This window comes from Dysidea avara, chromosome 8 (assembly GCF_963678975.1).
Source record: "Dysidea avara chromosome 8, odDysAvar1.4, whole genome shotgun sequence".
Classification (NCBI taxonomy): Eukaryota; Metazoa; Porifera; class Demospongiae; order Dictyoceratida; family Dysideidae; genus Dysidea; species Dysidea avara.
The window spans coordinates 10777027-10803550 of record NC_089279.1 but is presented as its reverse complement, the minus strand read 5'-3'; the positions used below and the strand labels follow the sequence as shown (position 1 = coordinate 10803550).

General features: G+C 38.1%; 1 protein-coding gene and 1 long non-coding RNA gene across 2 annotated transcripts in view; one reads left to right on the top strand and one right to left on the bottom strand.

Moving 5' to 3' along the window:
- Nucleotides 1–26280, top strand: part of LOC136262740 (guanine nucleotide-binding protein G(s) subunit alpha-like) — an 81509-nt gene extending 55229 nt beyond the window's left edge. Inside the window, exons 10-13 of the mRNA XM_066057125.1 lie at nt 10135–10184; nt 11732–11862; nt 12443–12510; nt 25994–26280. Of these exons, the coding sequence (XP_065913197.1) occupies nt 10135–10184; nt 11732–11862; nt 12443–12510; nt 25994–26140 (396 nt within the window). The 3' untranslated portion in view covers nt 26141–26280. The remainder of the gene's footprint in view (nt 1–10134; nt 10185–11731; nt 11863–12442; nt 12511–25993) is intronic.
- On the bottom strand, nt 21689–22720 carry LOC136262743 (uncharacterized). Its single transcript, XR_010704300.1, has 2 exons — nt 22192–22720; nt 21689–21897 (listed from the first exon to the last, which is right to left on the bottom strand). It is a non-coding gene; the product is annotated as an uncharacterized lncRNA (long non-coding RNA).
- Nucleotides 26281–26524: the final 244 nt, after the last annotated feature.

The following is a 26524-nucleotide window of genomic DNA, read 5'->3' as shown; positions in this document are numbered from 1 at the left end:
GAATTCCGGAATCGCTAATAAAACACAAACACGTAATAAGATCACCTTGAAATTTGGCACGCATAAAGGTAGTCCAAAAGCAAATTCTAGTATCAAATTTGGTACAAATTTGATGAATGGTTGAGGAGTTATGACCGATTATTCGTGTAAAACAAGATCAATTTGTTGTCACGCCTACAGAGTAAACCACTTCATGGAATGAGTTGAAAATCGATTTGTGGATAGATCAACCATTGTAGGAGTGCCTTTTGTAATTTGAAAACAATCGAAATTAAGATCATGGAGATATAACACGAAACCCAAGGTGTGTAACAATTGTGCAATCGAGATTCGTGAATAAAATTACCAATAATTTTCATCCCAACCAGGCAAACCACTTAGAGCAATGAGCTGAAAATCGATATGTGGCTGGAATAATAATCGTAGAAAGTACTTGCAGTAGTACAGAAGAATCGGATTACAAACCATTGAGTTATGATTCAAAAGCCACCTATGTGTAGCAAATGCTAGATCAAGATACTCTAACAGAACAGTCACCCTAATAAAGCACTCAGTTATGTTTATGACTTACTCCATTATAGAATTTTCTATTACATTGCAAGTTATTCTGTAGGGAGTTCAGCTGCAAAGAGTTAATTTTATAGACAGTTCAGCTACAAGCCAAGTTACCCTGTAGAGAGTTCAGCTACAAATGTATCGCTGTAGAGATTTAGAACATTACAATTCACACTGAAGAGATTTCAGCTATTATTATTACTAGGACCGCATCACATACAACCAAGTACATACACCAACGTTGCAACCTACCCATTGGGCAAGTATAAACAGTGCCATAGAGCAGTGTGTGTGTACCGGTGGAAATGTTACATATGCATACGTACACAGGCAAGGTAGTTTAACTGGAATCAGAAAACCACAATACTAAAACACAACCTACACAAAAACCAAGTTAAGTTAGTTATATTGAAAGTAGCTATATATTGTAGGTGTGACGTGTCTCTGAAGATGACTCAGCAGTGAAGTGAGGCTATGCAGAACAAGGGACATGGTGAAGGCACAATTAACACTTGATCCCAATTAAGCCAATATGGCACAACAGACTCTGTTGTAACTAGAGGCCACTGGTGATGTGCCAGTATATCAGCGGTGTGGCATTGGCACAGTGATCACAGTCTATAATATTATGCATACAGCCATGCACAACATACAGGAGATAGTTACACATTGTTATATATGCAGCACTGCATCGGCTTCTTGTTTAGCTATTACAGACTCACAGTAGAGTAGTAGTTAAGCCAAGTCGAAAATAATTCCAGCCACTAGCAAGCCAGATGAAGGATGAAGATGTATAATACAACTACTGGTACAAGTATTACATTACTCATTACCTTGTTGTTCCAGCTGGTTGTTTACAAGCGCATCAGCTGGTATCCCAACTGGTCATCAGCTGGTTGTTCACTGCGTGATGCCTGGAGTGCATATCTTGCATACGAAATACACAGTTACAAACATTTAAACATACTTGTAATGTTGTTGTTTACGTGTAAGGTGGCCTCTAGCTCTGCTGTAGTCACTCCTTGGACGTTTACTAATCTTCTCCTTCAAGCAATCTGTAATTAAACAAGGGTGTGGTGCCGGGAATTATATAGAATTACATGTATGGTAAAGTCATCAGCACGAACAGGCATACTTATTATACGGTTGTGCCTTCATTCACAGGCGAATCTATCCCCGCTTAGTTCATGTCTCTAGGCCTCGTAGTTTTCTCAAACATTATTTATTATTTATTTATTTCATTCATTATTAATGACGTAATTTTAACCGCATTTCGTATTATTCTTAGTACTTGGTTGTATAACTAGGCCCGGGACACATACAACCAAGTACAATCAACAATGGAACAATCTACCAATAAGACAGTACATGATCAGTACAGTGTGTGTGTGTGTGTGTGTGTGTGTGTGTGTGTGTGTGTGTGTTGGCACATAAATACAATTATAATCAGATGCTTAAGCTTTATTGGGTATAATCAAGACAACAGCCACTTGCACTCTAATCAAGACACATGGTAGTGTGTCGTGCCTCCCAAGAAGCCAGCGCGCAACACCCGTGAGTATATTGACAGGAAGAACGAAAACCCAATTTTGGCACCTCCATAGCTCTGTGCTTCCTTGATGAAACAAGATGATTTTTGCTGTGGCCACGCCCGCCAACTTCAGTACTCCACATACCAAATTTGAGCAAAATTACTTTGAGATACGCGACTTCAAAAATTGGCTTAGTTTCTTTGTGTTTGTTGTTTTTTTTCTTCTTATTTTTCTTCCTGTTTTCGCACACTTACAAAAACTGCTATAAAACGCGAATGCCATATCCGATTACCTTGAAATTTGGTACACAGAAGGGGGAATATAAAGGCGCATCTCGGTACTAACTTTGGCTGGAATACGATAAACAGGAAAAGAGTTATTAGCGATTATTCATGAAAAATAACGCCAATATGTTGTCACACCTACAGGGTAAACCGCTTATGGGAAGAAGCTGAAAATCGGTGGGTGAATAGGTTAACTATTGAACCTCGAACCTTTTGTGATTTGAAAGAAATCGAGCTAAAACCAGGAAGATACAACGAAAAAATCAACAGTGTGTAACAATTATGCAATCGAGATTAGCTAATAAAAAAAAAAACGACTACTTGCCAGGCCTACCAGAAAAACCGCTTGGGGTAATGCTTTGAAAATCGCTGTGCAGATGAAGTAATCATCTTAGAAAGGTTCTTCAATGGTGTAGAAGAATCAGACTTAAAGCCACGGAGTTATAGCACGAAATCCAGCTTGGTGTAGCAAGTGCGAGATTGAGATACTCTAATAGAGCAATCATCCTAATAGAGCAGTCACCCTGAAAAGAATTCAAGACATCAGCTAGAAACAAGTAACCTGTATAGAGATCAGCTGCAAACAAATCACCCTGTAGAGTGTTCAGCTACAAACAATTCACCCTGTAGAGAGATCAGCTAGAAGAAGTTACCTTGTAGAGAGTTCAACTACAAAGAAACCATTCTGTAAAGAGCTCAGATGCAAACAAATCACCTGTATAGAATTCAGTTACAAACAAATCACCCTGTTGAGAGATCAGCTTGAAGAAGTCAACTTGTAGATAGTTCAGCTACAAACAAATCACCCTGTTGAGAGATCAGCTAAAAGAAGTTACCTTGTAAATAGTTCAGCTACAAACAATTCACCCTGTAGAGAGATCAGCTAGAAAAAGTCACCTTGTATAGTGTTCAGTTACAAAGAAACCACCATGTAGAGACTTCTGTAATAAATATATGTATTATATATATAATTTGTATATACATTTAATGATAAAATTAGAAATATTTAAAGTGTTTAACATCTGCTTCATCTTCTTCCTGCATGTGGTAAAGAAAAAAAAATAGGTTTAAAAAGCCCCAAAGCTGGCCATAGGCCGGCTTTGGGCTATGGTGAAAAAATATGTGAAATCCAAGGTGGCGGCCAAGAAATGGCTGTGGTGGTAGGTTAATGGTAAAAATTCTAATAATGACAATTCAGGTGAATTTTGGTGCCGCTTGGTCTTGGCACAAAATTCACCTGCATTGTCAATCATTATTAACTTTTTTACCATTAACTCTTTTTTTACAGCTTGACTGTTTTGGATTAGATATAATTATATACACATATAGCAGGCCCTCAGAATTCATACTGACCAACAAATGCTTAATTAGCTAGGATATTAATTTATGTATCTCTACGCAATTTGTGTCCTCCTCATGTGATACCAGTTGTTTAAATGAGGATGGATCAGGACGATGGATTAAGACATGGCTGGAGTTGCCAAGGGCAGACCACAGTGATATCTAGGACAAAAGAAGCCAAGTATTTCCACTTTGTGTCACACACAACGGTTATCTGACTCATCCGCTGAGTTACATTTTTAAGTGTGAGATGGGCCGATATGTCAAAAAATGGCCACATTGTGTCTTGGATGCACTGCAAGATGAAATAAAATGTGTAGCAGATTGCTGTGAAAGGTGGCAGTGCTTTCAAATGGATATGGCACAACAGTGGTGTGCGGACACTGAATGGTAGCTACAGTAGTGATTGTCACTTCACAGCTACAGGAGATAATATTTTATTTATTGTTACTGGGTAGTTAAATATACAAACAAACAATGCAAATAGTATTACAGCATGAAAACATAGATACCTTTGTTAATAATCTGTCTGAACGTGTGTACTGGCAGCTGGCATGGCGACTTGGGACTTACAGCGGCACCTGGCACTTGTATGAATACTTAGAAAACGAAGATCTGGGCACAAACGATTAGTAGACAAGTTAGTAGTAGACCTGTGGATGGTTGCTCGTGGTCACTAATCTTCTCCCAGCCTTTGGAATTATGGGTGTGGTGCTGGGCGTTATATAGAATTACATGTTTGTTCAAGTCATCAGCACGAGCAGGCGTAATTATTATACGTTTGTGCCTTTGTTCACCGGCATGTCGAACCCCGGTTAGTGCAAGTTCATAGGCCTTGTAGTTTTCCCAAACATTATTTATTTATTTATTATTTATTTATTAATTCATTCATTATTAATTATGACATAATTTTAACTGCATTTCGTATTATTCTTAGACTAAGTACTTGGTTATATAATTACTAGGCCCGGGGCAAATACAACCAAGTACAATCACCAACGGGACAACCTACTAATGGGGCATGTACAAACATTGCATGGCCAACACAGTGTGTGCAAGTAGAAAAGATACACAGTAATACAATTCTAGAGGAATTGACTGGCACATAAACATAAGGGATACATTAGTATGCAATTACAATCAGTGATTATCCGACCATGGAGATGTGAGATTGCACTTTAAATTGTGAGAATCATGATAATGAATCTGACGCCTACAAGCAGTAAATCTTAAACATCCAGCGAATAATTATTACATTAATTTTATGCAATTGTACACAATTTGTGTTATATGATATGTTTAAATGAGGATGGATTAGAGCACTGGATTAAGACATGGCTGGGGTTTCCAAGACCAGACCACGGTAAGATTGGGATAAAAGCAGAGTATTTCAACTGTCTGTCACCTACAACTGATATCTAAGTTATGTATGTAATTTGTACTAAAATGATCACATGATGCCGTGGATATGCTGCAAGACCAGATAAAAATTTGGAGAACAAACGTGGCTGAAATTCAATACCAGAATTTCATGGATATGTCAGTGTGCACAAGTATGTGGAGCATTGCTGATGGCGGCAGACTTAGCTACATATAATAATAGCAGTTAAGGTCAGGCAAACTTGATTACTTGTTTCTCATCCACAAAAATTCCAATTTCCATGCAGGTGGGAGGTCATTTTTCGTTATTCATTATTAAAGAAAATACTCCTAATCAAGCTGTCTTTTACTATAAAGGTTAACTAAAGCCTTTTAAGAACTAGTACTTATGTTTTGTCACCATTTCTGAGGTGCAAGTGACATTTACTGTGCTATAAAATGATAGCCAGCCTTCTTAGCATTAAAATACGTGTGCAAGTGATTGATATCAACAATAATGAAATTAGAGGCGTTGGGGTAGAAAGGGATGCGGGTGGGGATGAGAAACAATTAATCAAGTTTGCCTGGCCTAATAGCAAGCACAACCATGCATACAGCAATTATCAGCCTAAGGGCACATTTTGTGTATGTTGTGTTTGTTCTCTCCATCAGCGTTCAGTACGTGGGATGCAATTTAGCAGTGAATAATATTTTTCTAAGAGTCCATATCAGTGATCAGTCTGGGTAATCCTGGCACTAAAGGGCTTCAGGTGGAGAGCTATGCATCATCACACAAACTTACCAGCTGGAAACTGCACCTTCTCCACACAATGGCCTGCCAGGTGAGGCTTTCTCCCATCCCATACACAGGTGAAGGTATCCTAGTTTCGCGAGACTAAAGAAATAAGACTATCAAAGTGTTTTAACCAACACAAACTAAACTCTAGCGATTAGTAGTCATGCTGTTTATTAAGCAGGCGTAGCAATCACTCGTCTTCCAATCGAAAGAGTCGCTGTTGCCCACTTTCAAACACAAATGAACAGTAGTTCGCTTGTCTAGTGGGAGTCACGTGCTAACTGTTTTGATCGGCGTTAAATAGAATCATCGTATGTTTCCATCACCTCCACGACAACACCCGCCCATTATACGATTGTCTCTTCATACAACATGGATTCTATTCCTGGTGAGTGTGAAGCCTTAGGCCTTGTAGTTTTCTCAAACATTATTTATTTATTCATTCATTATTAATGACATGATTTTAACCGCATTTAGTACTATCTTTAGTACTTGGTTGTATAATTATTACTGAGCAGTCAGCCCTGCTGGTGTGCTCAGGTTGTACCCAATTGTGCAATTTACAATAAAAATGATTTTAATCTAGTTTTAAAAGTGTCAGTATCTTCAACTTCAATGAGGTCTGTTGGCAGCAAATTCCAATCATTTATTGTTTTTGAAAAGTAACTATTTAAGTAAGATGTAGTAGATGAGTTGGGTAGGATGTAATGTAGTGAATGGTATTGCCTTGTTGATCGTGTCATTAGTAAGTAGTACAGTGGAATTGTAAGTGATAATTTGTGGCAGAATACCTTGTGCAATATTTGTAATCTAGATAGTTTGCGACGGGTTTGGAGAGTTGGCCATGATAGCTGATCTAACATTGAAGTAACTGAACTAAATCTGCCATAATCATTCATGACACACCAAGCAACTCTTCGTTGTACTTTCTCTAGATCCAAAATTTCTCTAGCATGGTGAGGGTCCCAGACATCAGATAAACAAGTGATGCACCCTGTAGAGAGTGCAGCTACAAACACGTCACTCTCTACAGAATTCAGCTACAAACAAGTCACCGTGTAGAGAATTCAGCAGCCAAAAGCCACCCTGTAAAGAATTCAGCTATACAAACAAGTTACTCTATAGAGAGATCAGCTAGAAACAAGAGAGAGTTCACAGCTAGAAGATGTCACCTTGTAGAGAGTTCAGCTATAAACCAATCACCCTGCAGGGAGTTCAGCTACAAACAAATCACACTGTAGAGAGTTCAGCTAGAAACACATCACCCTGTAGAGAGATCGGCTAGAAGAAGTTACCTTGTAGGGTGTTCAGCTATACAAGAAACCACCCTGTAGAGAGTTCAGCTACAAACAAATCACTTGTAGAGATTTCGACTACAAACAAATCACCCTGTAGAGAGAAACAAGTTACAGAGATCAGCTAAAAGAAGTCATCTTGTAGAGAGTTCAGCTACAAATAATAAACCACCCTGTAGAGATTTCAGCTACAATGAAACCATCCGGTACAGAGTTCAGCTAGAAACAAGTCACCCTATAGAGAGATCAGCTAGAAACAAGTCACCCTGTAGAGAGCTCAGCTATAAACAGATCACCATGTAGAGAGTTCAAGTAGAAACAAGTCATGCTGTTGAGAGATCAGCTAGAAGAAGTCACTTTGTAGAGAGTTCAACTACAAAAAACTATCCTGTGGAGAGTTCAGCTATGAACAGATAGCCCTGGAGAGGAAACGAGCTACAAACAAGTCACCCTGTAGAGAGATCAGCTAGAAGAAGTCACCTTGTAGAGAGTTCAGATACAAGGAAACTACCCTGTAAAGAGTTCAGCTACTAACTAATCACACCTTGCAGAGGGTTCAGCTACAAATAAATCAGTTCAGATAGAAACAAATCACCCTGTAGCTAGTTCAGCTACAAAAAATCACTCTGTAGAGCGTTCGGCTACAAACAAATCACCAAGCAGGGATTTCAACTACAAACAAATCACCTTGTAGAGAGTTCAGCTATAAACCCTAAGAGAGTTCAGCTACAACCAAATCACCCTGTAGAGAGATCAGCTAGAAGCAAGTTACAGAGATCAGCTAGAAGAAGTCACCTTGTAGAGAGTTCGGCTACAAATAAACCATCCTGTAGAGAGTTCAGCTACAAAGGAACCATCCTGTATATAGTTCAGCTAGAAACAAGTCACCCTATAGAGGGATCAGCTAGAAACAAGTCACCTGTAGAGAGCTCAGCTCCAAATAGATAGAGTTCAGCTACGAAAAGATCACCCTGTAGAGAGTTCAGCTATGAAAAGATCACCCTAGAAAGAGTTCAGCTTGAAACAAGTCACCCAGTAGAGAGATCAGCTAGAACCTTGTACAGCAATCAGCTAGAAGAAATCACCTTGCAGAGAGTTCAGCTATAAAGAAACCATCTTGTTGAGAGTTCAGCTACAAACAAATCACCAACTAGTGAGATCAGCTGGAAACAAGTAACCCTGTAGATAGAAGAAGTCACCCTGTAGAGAGTTCAGCTACAAACATATCACCCTGTAGAGAGTTCAGCTACAAACATATCACCCTGTAGAGAGTTCAGCTACGAACAGATCACCCTGTACAGAGTTTAATTCAAGTAGAAACAAATCATGTTGTTAAGAGATCAGCTAGAAAAAGTCACTTTGTAGAGAGTTCAGCTACAAAGATATTACTCTGTAGAGATATCAGCTTGAAACAAGTCACCCAGTAGAGAAATGAACTAGAAACAAGTCACCCTGTAGAGAGATCAGCTAGAAGAAGTCACATTGTAGAGAGTTCGGTTACAAACAAATCATCCTGTAGAGAGTTCTTTTATTAAAAATCACCCTGCAGATAGCTCAGCTGCAAACAAATAACCCTGTAGAGAGTTCAGCTACAAACATATCACCCTATAGAGAGTTCAGCTACTAACGGAACACCCTGCAGAGAGATCAGCTTGAAACTACACACAATGTAGGGAGTTCAGCTACAAGCAAATCACCCTGTAGAGAGTTCAAGTTACCCTGTAGAGAGATCAGCTACAAACAAATCACCCTGTGGAGAGATCAGTTAGAAAAAAGTCACCCAGTAGAGACTTCAGCTGCAAACAAATCACCCTGTAGATAGTTCAGCGGCGAACAGATCACCCTGTAGAGGGTTCAGCTAGATACAAGTCTCCCTGCAGAGAGATCAGCTAGAAGAAGTCACCTTGTAGAGAAATCAGCTAGAAGCAAGTAACCTTGTAGAGAGTTCAGCTAGATAAAAGTTGCCCTGTAGAGAAATCAGCTAGAAGAAGTCACCTTGTAGAGAATTCAGCTACAAACAAGTTACCCTATATAGAGATTAGCTAGAAAGAAGCCTGTAGAGAGCTCAGATACAATCAAATTACCCTGCAGAGAGTTCAGCTACAAACAAATGAGAGATGAGCTAGAAACAAGTCACCTTGTAGAGAGTTCAGCTACAAAGAAACCATCCTGTAGATAGCTCAGCTACATTTCAAGTCACCCAGTAGAGAGATCAGCTGCAAACAAATTATCCTGTGGGGAATAATTGGCATGTAATAAATACAATGTATATAATTTGTATAATTACTAATAAAATCAAAAATTGTTGAAGTATTAAAAATCTTCTTAAAGTTCTTTTCTTCCTCCTGTGGTAAAGAAAAAACAGATGGGTTTTAAAAGCCCTAGAGCCAGCCATAGGTCAGCTTTGCAGTATACAAATACAAAAAGAAGTGATATCTAATTAAGAACAGCCAAGCTGTAAACAAAGGTGCGGTCCCCAAAAAAGCCTAGGTGAAAAAAGATGTGAAATCCAAGGTGGCGGCCAAGGAATGGCTGTGATGGTAGGTTAATGATAAAATTTTAATAACGACAATTCAGGTGAATTTGGTGCCGCTTGGTCTTGGCACCAAATTCACCTGAATTGTCGTTATTAAAATTTTTACCAATAACCTACCATTACAGCCATTTTTTGGCCACCACCTTGGATTTCACATCTTTTTTCACCATGGGGGGCACACCTTTTTTTACAGCTTGGCTGTTTTGATTAGATAATAAATGACAGTTAGTTGGACAACCAGGTGTCAAAAGCTTGAAACAATTTTGTTTGAGCTCATCTAGTTAGATAAAACAACACCCTGTGGAATAGGAAGTTGTTAACAAACCAATAGGGAAGATTAATTCTAGATGGCTGTATGATATAGTTTGTTGTGATTATGCATACTATGCATTAATATAATTATGGACAAAAATTATTCTTACATGCTTCTTGACAGAACTGTTTGGAGGAAGCTATGGAGTTGTTTGATAGTATCTGGGGCAACAAGTATGTTCTACTGTAGCCTTGCAGTATAACAAATTTTGGCCACAATTTTCGTATACATGTAATGTGTGCTTGTTTATCCTGGGAGTCAGAACCTTTACAGAGTTTAGGCTTCTCACATGTTACTAGTGGGATAGAATTGAAAATAACGTCTGACTATAAACCCTCTTTATTGCAGGCCATATGTGACTGGATGTGCGAAAAAGGGACATAATCGCACAAACCTAAATTTACAGTATAAAGCATTGAATATATTGGGTGAAATACTTGCGTATTATTGAAAAACTTCTGTAAATTGTTTTTATCCCCTCTTTCTTAACTAATAATAAAAACCTGGGTATCATTGTATTTGCCTGCTTAAGAGGAGATAGAAAATCTTTGCTTCATTGCAGTAGATCCAAGTATACGTAAGTTATGAGCGTTTGTTTACATCATGTCGTAGCAATTGTATGCAATCAATTTTTCTTCACGGATTTTGTCTTTGTATGCAGTGAAGAAGGGCGAGTAAAGGAAAAACTTACCCAGTAATTGATTCCCCTGTTCATGACAAACACGAGGTGAAAATGTAGCTTTGTACCTCAATCCGTTGATAAGTTACAACCATTTTTGTAAGCAACTATAATTTATTTTCCCTATGCTTGCTGTACAAATCGGTTTTTCTGTTGTTGCTACTTTGTAGGGCTGTAACTCCCAAAGTTATTGGCATATGAAGCTGAAACTTTGCCAGTGGGTACACTTGGCTAAGTAGATTATAAGTTTTTTTAATAAACAGAAAAGCGATTATGTCCTATTTTTGCAGATTCAGTCACATATGTTGTTAAGTACAGTTGCATAAAATCATAATTCCAAATTAGTGGAAACTTATATGAAAAGTTCTTGAATGTAGTATGCATTAGTTTGATCTTACCTTCAACCCTAGTTCACAGTTTGTTAAATATATTACATATACATTCTGGTGTATGGCCCTTAGGGTCCCCCTCACACTTGTGTTTGTTGTTGATGTTAGCTACAAATTCTTATTGCTATTCATGACTACAGGAGCTAATTGTACAACAACCTGTATTGGATACCATAAATTTAATGACTCAAAGTTATTAACATGGATGGCTCCACTGGGGTTTCTGAAGTTTGCGGAAACTGGTCAAGTGTATTCAAGCAGTTAAAATATATTTTGCATTGATTTGCAAAGGCACAAGACATTCAGATTGAGATACTCTAATAGAGCAGTCAATCGCTCTAATAAAGCAGTCACAGTATTCAGAGATTCTGTCTGAAGCAGTGTTGCAAGCTATGTAGCTATAAATAAGCATTTTATGTACTTTAACAGTGATTTATTGTTAGTGGAGGGCAGCTATTCTCAGTAGGCAGTTACCTTTTGTGGTCGACACTATAAGAGTCTAGCTATCAGAAACCAGTCACCAAAAATACTGGAACCGCCTATTATTAAAGTTATATGAAAAATGAACCTTGCACGATTTCTGCATCAAAGTGACCATATTTAAGGATTTAATTTGTAGGAGATTTTATAAGTGGTTTATTCTTACCCACAGGTGGTTAATTAATGTTAGCGTGGTCATGTTCCTCAATAAAACAGACTTGCTGAAGCAAAAGATATTAGAGGGACGCTTCAAGATTGAATCCCGCTTCCCTCATTATGCCTACTATCAGACCAGTCCAGATAGTAAGCAGTTTTGTATGACTGACTGTGGTGTGTTAAGATAATGATACTGCCATACATGTATCCGTATAAAAGCTGAGTTCAAGGACCCACATAAATGATGTCAAGATTTGATGCAAGGCCTTAACTAAAACAGCCAAGGTATGAAGAAGGAATATAAGTGTATGGTCTTCAAAACAGTTAGTGTTTAAAAGTCATGCAAAAATGCAAAGATGATGCCAAGAAATGATTGCAATAATGTTAATGCTGATCAGTTTTGATATGATGAAAGCCTTCCATTGTCATTCAAAACTTTATTGACATCAACATAATTGTAGTCATGTCTTGGCTACCATCTTTAGTTTCATGACATGATTTTTTTCTTGTACGAACCCTTGAAGTATGTATCCTCTTTTACAGCTTGGCAATTTAAAACCGATATCAAATACTTGCTAAAATTTAAATTTGGCTTTTTGAAATGACATTGCATGTACGTACCAGAAGGATCTAGTTGTATTATAATTGTATTATAAGAAATAAACAATGCATATCATTTTGATGTTCTGTAGCTTTCCAGCCTGTAATTTTTTGTACTCTATATTAGCTCCTCGTGATTCTGGGGACACAGATGAAGTGAGAAAGGCTAAAGGATTCATCAGAGATCTGTTTAAGGTAATAGATAATGTTGGAGAGCAGTGAGTTATTAGTTTTTTTGTCTTCCGTTGTTAAACTTTATGCAGATTTTACTTCTCAACATACGTAAATGGTAACAATAATAAAAATTAGATGAATTGTTAATTTTGCTTTCTAATAGTTATGTCTAACAATCTTCTAATCAAGTGCTTGCATTTCTAAATAGACATTGTTATAGTGGTCTCACATTGTTACGTCAACATCCCAATTAATTTGGTGACAAATGACTTACTGACAAAGTAGCTGATTTGTATAATTCTTTGCTGCAGAAATTTACAGGTATGTATATGTCCACTGATATTTAAGGGTATCATTGTAGCAAGTTTGAAACTTGGTAGATATTTAGGCAGATGGTTGTGCCAGTGTTCATGCAGATAAATGAAACTCATTCTTTTATATGAGTTCCATTGAACTACTCTAATAGTACATACACTTACCCTAATAGAATGTTCACCTAAAGACGAAATACTCTAATAGAGCAGTCACTTATACTCTTTGAGGGTTCAGAAAATTGAGATTCAGAATATTGAGGTCCTACACTGTATTCTTATAGTGCATTCTTATTTTATTCTCATATTTAACATTATTGCTGGGTAGTATTGAAAAATACCAAATGGTATATGTACCTTCCATAAAAAGTATCACGGTATTAATGCAAAAGCCATTAATATTAAAGTAACTGCCATTTACCTCAGCAAAAGCACCAAATACCCATGATAGCTTGGCAAACCTCAGGTACAAATTACCGTGTTGCACAAACAAATTTGTTTGGTTAGCTGGCTACATCATCACCTGCCTACAAACATTGTCACACATCTGGTTACCCTCTAAATATGGGATGAAACAAGCCCACAGGGAGACCATAATTCTCAGACGGTATGGCGGTATTAAAAAAGACAGGCAGTATCAAAACTGGTATGGCAGATTACTAACAATACTGGTATATCGCCCAGCTCTATCTAACATGTTATTCCAACAAAATTCAATCTACTTTTTTTCTATGCATGCATCTGTGGTCAGCATGGCATTAAACCTATTGTGAAGTTACAGGTATCTACCAAGCGTAAGCGCTTAAATAAGTTTGCAGCGTCTATTTAAATATTCTGCTCAAGGAAAGTGTTGATAGGGAAAGTAATGCTTCAATATGGTTTCATTGCGACAAGAAAACGATGAGCCTGATTGAAGATAAAAGGAAAGAGAAGGTGCAAAAGGTACACACTCGTCAGAACCCCAAAAGACACATCCCACTGTTGAGTTTTTAATTGTAGCATAAAATGGTGGCTGTTGGCTGTTTCACTTGGCCTCTAGGATTACGACTGTGGTCAGGCAGGCAGGCAGGCAGGCAGGCAGGCAGGCAGGCAGGCAGGCAGGCAGGCAGGCAGGCAGGCAGGCAGGCAGGCAGGCAGGCAGGCAGGCAGGCAGGCAGGCAGGCAGGCAGGCAGGCAGGCAGGCAGGCAGGCAGGCAGGCAGGCAGGCAAGGATACAGGTTTAATTTTTCACCATTCAATGTTGCTTCAGCCTGACAGGTGCACTGCAATATGTATAATGCATGCTTCTTGAACTTACTGTGTCCCATTTATCTTTGCTGACAGTGCTAGGTGTCTATTTGTGATATCATTGTGTGATGGCTTCCCTGAGTTTTCCGTTGTGACTGGATTGATTACAGAGGTTTTTCTCATGGTATTCTTCATTTGTAATGGTGTGTAACAAGCTGACCATAGCTGAAAATGAAGTGTAGCAGCCACTTCGCTATTTTAGTAATTGGGCATGCATTCTGATGAAAACAATAAATCTGTAGCTGGCACCATTCTTTCTTGTAATGTGGTATGTGTAGAATCACCAGTCGTAATATTGCTACAAATATTAAACAAACGAGTAGAAGGAAAATATGAATCTTCAGTTTGATTAGGGATCAGAGAAATAAAAAGTAGTGAAACAAAGGAGGTCACCTTTACCTGAAGTAGTGGACAGTTAATCCTCATGGGTGTAGATTGAAGGAGGGATTAAATGTCCACTAGTATATCTAAGTTCAGGCATAGGTGACCTCCCTTGTTTCACTAATTCTTTACTACTTATTTGATTCCTAGAAAACTTTTCTTCTACTCGTAGGTATGGAAGTCCCTGACTTGAACCCTGAACATTTTTTGATATTTTTTCATGAAAGATACACAGCCTAAACAAAACTATAAGTTTGGTGAAAATTAAAATTGCTAAAATATTTTCTATCAATAACTATGTCCATGTTTGCACTACACTGACTATTATACGTACTGTGCTCAGAACACCTCTGTACTGGATATAGGTTGTAAACAGGCTCTACCGTACATATAGTCAGAATTACACTACATAGCTATATTTACACAATTCTATTTGCTAACGATCACAAAATGAGCATACATTGCTGTTCTGTTATTCAAATTCCAAAGAGATCACAAAATCAGATAAAGGTGAGAGACCATTGTCATGTTCAATTGTAACTTTTAACTAATGGTTTTAAGTCCACACAGATTCTCTGGTTGTAATATCCCTCCAGAGTATAACCTGCAGCCAGTATAATTACATTGGTGACAATAATAATTACTCATTCTCTAGCAGTTGCTATATTCTGAGCTAAAAAGTATCAAGACTGCCCAAGAAGCCGGCGCGCAACACCCGTGAGTATATTAACAGGAAGAACAAAAATGCAATTTTCACACCTATGTAGCTCTGTGCTGCCTTGATGAAACAAGACGATGTTTGCTGTGGAAACGCCCTCCAACTTCAGTACTCCACTTTCCTAATTTGAGCGAAATCGCTTCCAGCGTTTCCGAGATATGCAACTTCAAAAATTGGCTTAGTTTCTTAGTTTTTTTTTTCTTATTATTTTTCTTCCTCTTTTCACACACTTACAAAAACTGGCTATAAAACGCGAATGCCATATCCGATTGCCTTGAACTTTGGCACACAGAATGGGGGTATAAAGGAACATCTCTGTACCCACTTTGGCTGGAATACGATAAACAGGCAAAGAGTTATGAGCGATTATTCACGAAAAATAATACCAATATGTTGTCACGCCTACAGGGTAAACCGCGTATTGGAAGAAGCTGAAAATCAATGGGTGAATAGGTTAATATTGAACCTCAAACCTTTTGTGGTTTGAAAGAAATCGAGCTAAAAACCAGGAAGATACAACGAAAAAACCAACAGTGTGTAACAATTATGCAATCGAGATTAGCTAATAAAACAACGACTGCTTGCCACGTCTACCAGATAAACCGCTTGGGGTAATGCTTTGAAAATCACTGTATAGATGGAGTAATCATCTTAGAAAGGCTCTTCAATGGTGTAGAAGAATCAAACTTGAAACCACAGAGTTATAACACGAAATCCAATTTGTTGTAGCAAGTGCGAGATCGATATACTCTAATAGAGCAGTCATCCTAATAGAGCAGTCACCCTGAAGAGAAGAGATCAGCTAGAACCTGTATAGAGATCAGCTACAAACAAGTCACCCTGTAGAGAGATCAGCTACAAACAATTCACCCTGTAGAGAGATCAGTTAGAAGAAGTTACCTTGTAGGGAGTTCATGCAACTATGGAAAGAGATAGTTTAGCTAGAAGAAATCACCTAGTAGAGTTCAGCTACAAAGAAACCACCATGTAGAGAGTTCAGCTACAAACAAATCGCCCTGTAGAGAGTTCAGCTACAAAGAAACCATAATGTAGAGAGTTCAGCTGCAAACAAATCACCTGTAGAGAGTTCAGCTACAAACAAATCTCCTTGTAGAAAGATCAGCTAGAAGAAGTTTCCTTGTAGAGAGTTCAGCTACAAACAAATCTCCCTGTAGAAAGATCAGCTAGAAGAAGTCACCTTGTAGAGAGTTCAGTTACAAAGAAACCACCATGTAGAGAGTTCAGCTACGAACTAGTGACCTTGTAGAGACATCAGCTAGAAGAAGTTACCTTGTAGAGAGTTCAGCTACAAAGAAACCATTCTGTAAAGAGCTAACAAATCACCTGTACAGAATTCAGCTACAAACAAATCACCCTGTAGAAAGATCAGCTAGAAGAAGATACCTTGTAGAGAGTTCAGTTACAAAGAAACCACTATGTAGAGAATTCAGCTACAAACTAGTGACCCTGTAGAGACATCAGCTAGAAGAAGTTACCTTGTAGAGAGTTCAGCTACAAAGAAACCATTCTGCAAAGAGCTCAGCAGCAAACAAATCACCTGTACAGAATTCAGCTGCAAACAAATCACCCTATAGAAAGATCAGCTAGAAGAAGTTACCTTGTAGAAAGTTCAGTTACAAAGAAATCACCATGTAGAGAGTTCAGCTACAAACTAGTGACCTTGTAGAGACATCAGCTAGAAGAAGTTACCTTGTAGAGAGTTCAGCTACAAAGAAACCATTCTGTAAAGAGCTCAGCTGCAAACAAATCACCTGCACAGAATTCAGCTACAAACAAATCACCCTGTAGAAAGATCAGCTAGAAGAAGTTACCTTGTAGAGAGTTCAGTTACAAAGAAACCACCATGTAGAGAATTCAGCTACAAACTAGTGACCCTGTAGAGACATCAGCTAGAAGAAGTTACCTTGTAGAGAGTTCAGCTACAAAGAAACCATTCTGTAAAGAGCTCAGCTGCAAACAAATCACCTATACAGAATTCAGCTACAAACAAATTACCCTGTAGAGAGAGATCAGCTAGAAGAAGTTATCTTGTAGAGAGTTCAGCTACAAAGAAACCATCATGTAGAGAGTTCAGCTGCAAACAAATCACCTGTAGAAAGTTCAGCTACAAACAAATCACCCTGTAGAGAGATCAGCTAGAAGAAGTTACCTTGTAGAGAGTTCAGCTACAAAGAAACCATCATGTAGAGAGTTCAGCTGCAAACAAATCACCTGTAGAGATTTCAGCTACAAACAAATCTCCCTGTAGAGAGATCAGCTAGAAGAAGTTTCCTTGTAGAGAGTTAAGCTACAAACAAATCACCCTGTAGAAAGATCAGCTAGAAGAAGTCACCTTGTAGAGAGTTCAGTTACAAAGAAACCACCATGTAGAGAATTCAGCTACAAACTAGTGACCCTGTAGAGACATCAGCTAGAAGAAGTTACCTTGTAGAGAGTTCAGCTACAAAGAAACCATTCTGCAAAGAATTCAGCAGCAAACAAATCACCTATACAGAATTCAGCTACAAACAAATCACCCTGTAGAGAGATCAGCTAGAAGACGTCACCTTGTAGAGAGTTCAGCTATAAAGAAACCACCATGTAGAGAGTTCAGCTACAAACAAATTGCCGTGTAGAGAGATCAGCTAGAAGAAGTTACCTTGTAGAGAGTTCAGCTACAAAGAAACCATCATGTAGAGAGTTCAGCTGTAAACGAATCACCTGTAGAGTTCAGCTACAAACAAATCACCCTGTAGAGATATCAGCTAGAAGAAGTCACCTTGTAGAGAGTTCAGCTGCAAACAAATCACCCTGTAGAAAGGTCAGCTAGAAGAAGTCACCTGGTAGAGAGTTCAGTTACAAAGAAACCACCATGTAGAGAGTTCAACTACAAACTAGTGACCTTGTAGAGACATCAGCTAGAAGAAGTTACCTTGTAGATTGTTCAGCTACAAACAATTCACCCTGTAGAGAGAGCAGCTAGAAGAAGTGACCTTGTAGACTGTTCAGTTACAAAGAAACCACCATGGAGAGTTCTGTAATAAATATATGTATTATATATATATAATTTGTACATTTACTGATTAAATCAGAAATATTTAAAGTACATCTGCTTCATCTTTCCTTCTTCCTGTGGTAAAGAAAAAAAGATAGGTTAAAAAGTCCCAAAGCCGGCCGGGATAGGCAAATACAAAAAGAAGTGAAATCTAATCCAAAACAGCCAAGCTGTAAAAAGAGTGCGGCCCTCAAAAAGACTATGGTGAAAAAAGATGTGAAATCCAAGGTGGCGGCCAAGAAATGGCTGTGATGGTAGGTTAATGGTAAAAATTTTAATAACGACAATTCAGGTGAATTTTGGTGCCGCTTGGTCTTGGCACAAAATTCACCTGAATTGTTGTTATTAAAATTTTTACCATTAACCTACCATCACAGCCATTTCTTGGCCGCCACCTTGGATTTCACATCTTTTTTCACCATAGCCTTTTTGAGGGCCGCACTCTTTTTTTACAGCTTGGCTGTTTTGGATTAGATTGCTATTATTGGCACAGAATACTCTTTATTAAGTAGTTACACAAAGCACACTAATTTGTGCATGATCTGAAAATATAATAAGCAACCATTAAACCTATGTATAAATTGGTATTTCCTAAATGTATTGATACAGTGTCAATAGAAAGCCTGCCAATAAAATCCCTTCTTATGGCTGAGTATGATCAGCTACTGTACATAGAAATATGCATATAGAGCATTTAACAGATAGGTAATAGGCACCAGCCTATTATGCTTTTAATTTTGCCCATTATGCTATGCTGCAGTGTTCAAAAATTTTGCCTATTATGCTCATAATTATGCTCAAATTTTTTGCTACTGTTCGCATGTTTGTTACTTTCTAATGGATAATGATAAACTTTGGCTTATGAACAACTGAAATGTACTCGTTGTGCATTAAGAATTTGGCTAGGCATAGTTTTGAGCATAATAGGTTGACTTACAATAACAGAACAGTCGATGCCACTCATATGGCATTAAGTATTTATTTGACATGACTTATTATAGTTTACAATGAGCATAATAGGCTGGTGCCTAATAGGTAATATAATCTGGCAAAGATTAAAGATGAAGATTTTTCTTTTCACCACTCTCCTAGAGGTGACTGAAGTCATCTTTAAGCCTTGTTCATTCTGGCTATTATATAAGGTTGAGCCTATTTGCAGCACCAGGAATTAAGTGTGAAGTATCCAGTAACCAGGTGTTCTGTGCACAGTACTTAGTCAGTGTAGTTCAAACATGGACATGGTTTTGATGGAAAATCAGTAACAAGCTGATAATGTTTATAAAAAATCCTACATAGCTGTGTTTGAATTTTAGTAATTTTAATTTTTGCTAATCTTATAGTTTTTGTTTAGGCTGTATATTTTTGATGCAGAGTCATTATGGTATGTCATGGACTACTCTCTCACTAATAGTAACTATTAACCTTGAGAATAGGTTTAAGAGAAAGGCTATACAGTATGGAAACTGTAGTGGGTTTTAATTCCGCAGGTTATCAAAATTAGCTGTTTTACAAAGGGATGCAGGGTGGCACCCCTCCTAAAATCACTTTATACATTCTAAGGAATCACTGAACCAAATTTGGTGCTTTAATCTGCCATGTCACGATCAAATCCATAAGGAACCAGACTATCAGTAGTTTACTCTGCAGATTGCATTTACAGTTTGGAAAATCACTTGTAACTTAGCTTCACTTCTATCTACCAATCTGTATACAAATTGGAGTAAAATAAAATTATGATCTCCAAATATGAAAGTTATGACAATTTTTTGCAAGTAGTGTGAAAAAAATTTAGTGACAAAAGAAAATACGAAGAAAATAAGATGAACTTTGAAATCGAGTATCTCAACATACGACTAGACGATTAAGCTCAAACTTTGTGTGAGACAATGTCCCATCTTGAGGTATGCTTCACAGAAAAAAAGAGCTATTTTTGTGTAGCCGTTAGTTACTGAGGTACAAATGCATCAAATTTTCTTAAAACGCACACTTTTTTGTCACACGCTTGAATGCATTGGCTTTCCTTGACTGTATGACACACTGTTATAGAGCCTGACAAAGTTGCCAAATCTGTTTGCAGTTGGAGGGTAGTGGCTGGTAATGTTGCACTGAATCTGAAGCAGTAAAGATTGTCTGGTGAAGTTACTGTATTTGTCCTTACAAAGTAACTAACCTAATCAAGCCTTACGTTTGCTGGCAACACTGTGGATGAGTACACAGCTTACGAATGGAAAACCTACTCAAGAATTGTAAACAATGGGTTAGCTGGTATACACTTTATTTGTGGGACCAGGAAGATAATACTAATGTTGCCAGGTGATTTTTGCATTGTCAATCACATGAGTCACAGGGGATGAAACTACATAGCTATAGATTGGATAGGTGGACTGTTGGACAGCATGTAGTTTGTTAATCTGAAGTCAGCTCTATGACTGGTTGGACTGTCAGCAGGGATATAGCACTTCTTTTTGTTTTATTGTGATTTAATATCGTGCACTACTCCTGGACCAGCGTTGAAACCAGGTCACTACTGCTGACCCAGATGACTCACTGATCTGGATTTGACCCGGATTGACCCAAATTAATTACAGCCAAGGCATGTGATAAGAGCTATGTTTCGGGCCATCTCGAGCGAGCGAGACTACGCTTTGAGCATTCGATTCGTGTTGAGTAAACGAGTAGTTATGTGATAACTAAGCCGGTAAGCTATCAGTCAGTGGGTTTGGTTCCACATAGCCAGGGCCACCTACGGGGGGAAACTGGGGCAATTTTCCCTGAGCCCCAGGTCCCAAAGCTACATTATCCACATATAACTGTAGTTATAGGGCCCCACATTCTTGATTTGCCCCGGGCCCCCTACATTTTCTTGGATTCTCTTGGCATCCCTGCACGTAGCTACTGTAAGTTTACAGACAGCAATTGGGTGTGGCTTCGTGCATACCTAGTATTACAATTTCCCGATATATTAAAGTAGGTGTGGCTCACAAAATTACTTATCCTGCTGCAAGACTAGACTATGTACAACTCATACAATAATCGTTTAGTGGGCATGGCTCCACGTAAGCTTGCAGACAGCAATGGACACAGTTTTGTGCTACAGACTGCTCTTACTAATAAATGGGCATGGCTGAGCATATGTTTGCAATGCGATAAGTGGGTGTGGCTCAGGAAAGAGCTGTGCGACTAGCGTTAATAAGTTTCCATGTTGTCAAACTAACGATTTCATTTCTCATGTGACCTGATCCGGGATAATCTGTAAACCGGGTCAGACCCAGATGACCCGGACGACCCAACCCGGTTTCAATGCTGTTCTGGACCAGCTTGTTTCAGTACTTTTTATCAATGTGCTATGGTCATTGAAAATTCCAATTTTTTTGCAGGGACGTAGCCAGCCAATATTTCATGGTTGGGCATAACATCAACTTAACTACACACACACAAGAAGCACGCTCACTTTCATTCGAGACATTATCAAAGAAAAATATTAAAAAGTGTATGCACACAAGGCCTACAACTACCTATACTATAGTGTAAATAAATGCTGCTTGCATGCATGCATGCAAACATTTACTAGCTATATGCTATCTATTAAACTTGTAGGGGAGGCATCCACCGACAATCGCCGTAGCTGAGTATCACGTGACATCAAACTACTGAACCTACAAGAACCAACAATGTAAACAGTTCATCACATATTTACCACAATCAACTGGCAGTATAGTTTACAGACCAACCACCACAGCGATATGAAATGCTTTTTCAATTAAACGTCACATGGTCCCAAATGAAGGCCCGGGGTGCTAATTTATGAACTATAGCACAAATATCAGCATGCCAAGAAAGCTTCGTCCCAGACTTACAGCAGCCAATGTACATTTTGCATAAATCTGGTGTAAACCACAACTCGGTTAATCAGTACAATTTGTACACGTGACGCTTTATAATGACTTGACCTTTTCTCCATTTCCAGCTCCATTTGCATATGCTATTATTATCGAGGTTATTGTTATCTAGAAGAGTCACGTTTTCCTGTTTTCTTTCATCAACAGTAAGGTAGGTTATACGGTACTTTCCTTATCAAAAACATACGCTTGACAAATCCACTGAAACGAAATCTTTTGCTGCCAACACCATCCACACTGAATCCTACTGACGATTATCACTCACTGTGACTCAGAGATACAGTGCCACGACTGTAGTGTACCATGCTTTGACTCCATTTTAAATTTCGAATTTAAACCGCACCAAGGAGCGTGGCACGTGCGTCTTTTATAGGGACTTCCCAAGGGATTTTCCGCGTAATGGATCACGTGATATACCATCTATCTCGATCCCTTCTGAAGTCATGGTTCAAGAAATGAGGTACATATTTACGCTTTACAGTATCAAAGTAGGGTGGTTTTGTGTGCTGCTGTGAATCCTCGCGTGAATCTTAAGCTACTTGTGATGGTTGGGCAAAAGTTTGTGATGGTTGGGCAAGAAACTGTGATGGTTGGGCAAATGCCCGCCCATGCCCGCCCATGGCTATGCCACTGTTTTTTTGTGTACTTATTTGTTAACTTTTTTTGTAAATATGACTGGTGAACCCATACATACTGCATCAAAGAAAGAAATGGTGCCGTGTGCCCTGCTATCAATTATCATCTGAAAAGTGAAGTATCCTTTACACTTTGTTGTCAGCTATGTTCAACCCATTACACAGCATTACAAATCAAGAACTGTTTGAAAAGCACCTCTGCAATCAAAGTAGCCCATTATGAAGGGAAGCCATCACATGCTACTGCCAAATCGACACCTTTCGCTGTCAGCCAAGATGAATAGGACACAAAGGAGGACACTGTAAGTCCATGAAGAATGCATTGTATGTGTTGCAGTGTGCCATAAGGCACCTCTCGGGCTGAAGTGATATCGAACTGTAAAAAAATCAAACCTGTAGCCTTAGCCGTTATCGAGTTAGGCTTGTCTGTAGGCATGTTGTTGTGTTGTGTATCAGCTGGTAACAGGCTTAAATTTGGGACTTTGGAAACAGTGGAAATTGAAAACTGAAAAACTGAAACTGAAAAACTAAAATTGGTCAAAACTTCATATTAACAGGTACCTCTTAACAAAGACCACCTCTATAATAGACCACCTCTGTAATAAGACCGCCTCATTATAGTAGTTATGCCAAAAATATGGCTAAGGTGTACTCATAATGTAATAAAGTATCAATCAATCAGACAGTACTTAAAAGTTAAAATGACAGCTACAGGGTTGTACAAAAGGATAATACTATCTTACCATGCCAAGACCTAAAGTCCATGGTCATGTCACAAATGAAAATGGAACAATTGCATGCATAATTTACTCCGCTGATACTGGATTTGATAATGGATTTCTCATGAATTGTGCATGATTTAGGAGTTGTATAGTTACAAAATCAACATTAATGTTTCTTGACTTTGTGTCTTGATAATTGTTAGGCACACGTAATAAGTATCTTCGAAGATTTAAAAAGCTGAGGTGACATCAGTAATTACCGAGGTGCAGGTAATTATTGACATAACCTCAGGTTTTTAAATCCTCGTTAATGTTGCTTGTCAGTTTAACCCGGTCAGCAGGGCTTACCCTGTTGTGAGTGGGTTGCCACCGTCAACAGATGGTGGTTGTTGTTTTGGTAGGTGTGCAGGGTTCCATGGATTCTCCTATTAATTCTCAAATAGGCCCCTTTTCAACAATTTTACATGATGTATACTGTTTTACTACAAAGGCTTGGAGGTAGGAATGTTTGAGGATTCTAACATTCTCTGAAGCCACAAGAATTTCCGCATGCCACAGTGTTCCTCATAGAAACCCTGCACTGTCACACCCTGAGCTAGCCTCAAGATGGAAAAGACAAGGGAAAAAATGGGGGATTTACTAAACTCCCTGCTGGGAATGTCTGTGGTGCATGCTTCACCTCCCCACTCCCCTGTTATCAATTTAAAAAACAATTTTTTTGGCAATTTATTACATTAAACCCCACCCAGCAATCCCTTTGTGATTAATGTCTTCTAAAATACTAATATGAGATAGTTGGTAGAGGGGAGTGGTGTGGGTGGTACAAGATTCATTGTGCCATGCAGCACCATGCATTCCAACACCTCTCCACGCGCCTTTTTCTTGTGCAATGTTATTCTCCAATTATTGCCAACCCTTCTCATGTGTGTGCCTGCCCAATCTTCCCTCCAGTCATGGTGGAGCTTTGGGTTAGTCACTATCATAATACACTCATGCATGCTCGACTGCAACATTAACCTAGTTAAACTCCATAAGACGCCTATCATAAGTGTCTAACTATTACCAAGACACAAAATCCAAGTTCATTAATTTAACTATGCAACTCTTAAATCATGCACAATTCATGAGAAATCCATTATCAAATCCAGTATCAGCAGAGTAATTATGCATGCAATTACCCCATTTTCATGACCATGGACTTTAGGTCTTGGCATGGTAAGATAGTATATCCTTATGTACAACCCTGCAGCTGTCATTTTAACTTTTAAGAACTGTCTGATTGATTGATACTTTATTACATTATGAGTACACCTAATGGCCTTTTTGTTAGACCTACTTGACATAACTACTATAATGAGGTGGTCTTATTTTACAGATGGTCTTATTACAGAGGTGGTCTTTGTTAAGAGGTACTTGTTAATATGAAGTTTTGACCAATTTTAGTTTTTCAGTTTCAGTTTTTCAGTTTCAGTTTTCAATTTCCACTGTTTCCAATGTCCCCTTAAATTGTTGGGAGAATAATAGTGTACTGACTGAACAGTTACAAGGTACAAGAAAACACATGTAACAGTACAAGATAACATAGATACAACACACTTAGCAACTGGCGCACCTGTAAGCGCATGGTAGTTTTGCTGACTAATGGTGATATTTTCCTGAACCAAAAATCAGGACTGTCAAACTAGTTGTTAACATTTTGTATAAATAGACTACTAGTATGGCTAGGGCCTGACTGAGCCATTTGTTAGAAACAATGTTTCTAGTGCTTGTGATATGAATTTAAAAATTAATTTTGTGACCACAGTGTTTTGCTTTAGGCCATATTGTAGCCATATTTCAGCAACTATACACATTATTCACACATCGTCTAGTCAGTCCCTCACAATTGATGTTCTTCAAACTTTAGAATTGTTAGTAAGTTCTCATGGTTCTTCATTGGTCTGATTTTTGGTTCACAGTTCACTAATTGGCATGGGGACAACTCATGTTTCCATATCAACATATGAATTCCATGTCGATTAATGATAAGTTAAGAATGCATAAATATTTGATAACAATGGATTAAGAAAATCAAATTCCTAAATCATAAAAAAATAATTGATAGTGTACATGTGGGTTTACAGTATCCCGTAACCTTAATAATATTTTATTTTAAAATTCTGTTTAATAATTTAAAAAACATTTATGTAGCAACTTGTTGAAAGCATTTCGGGTTGATCTGAAAGCTTGTTTGTGCTTAGTTTTACCTAACCAATACTGCCTCATCGTCGTCAGGGAAAATTGAGGCTGGTTTTGGGTGATATTTTTACATGGCCACGCCTACTCCTTTGTGGTCCCTACTATACAGTACTATCTTACTGTATGATTAATGTGCCCTGTGCAATTGGTTTCACATTGTAAGTGGATAGAGCAATTTTTATTGTTCTAGCTTTACTTAAATTTTGCATCCAGCTCTTAACTTTTAATAAGTACATTTTGTTATCTGTTTTGTTACAGAATATAACTGAAGCAAAACCTGACAGAAGGCATAGTTTATACACCTATTTCACCATTGCTACTGATATAGAGAACATCCGCGGAGTGTTCAACAGTCTTCGTGACATAGCTCAAAAGCAACATCTACGCCAGTATGAGCTCTTGTGAAGCCAGCGATTAATGCTACATAAACTTATGACTATTTTCATGTAAAAATAAAACCAGTAACAATAATAATAATAAAATGTATACAACTTGCATAAAAGACACTACCGTAAATCAGGAAAATTTCGGTGTAGAGAATTTTCATCTATTAAAATTTCAATTCAACATAATTTTCATCACTAGCATAATCGACAAAAAAATTTTGACAGAATAACTATTTGTATGCACGAATTATTCGTATAGTTAAAATAATTCTTTGTTTTAATTTTTGTCGATACAGCCAGTGACGAAAATTTTTTGACGATGAATTTTTCCCTGATTTACGGTATACCTGACATACGTATTAGTGTTGTTTTAGTTAACCGAAACTAAAACTAAAAGTAGTTT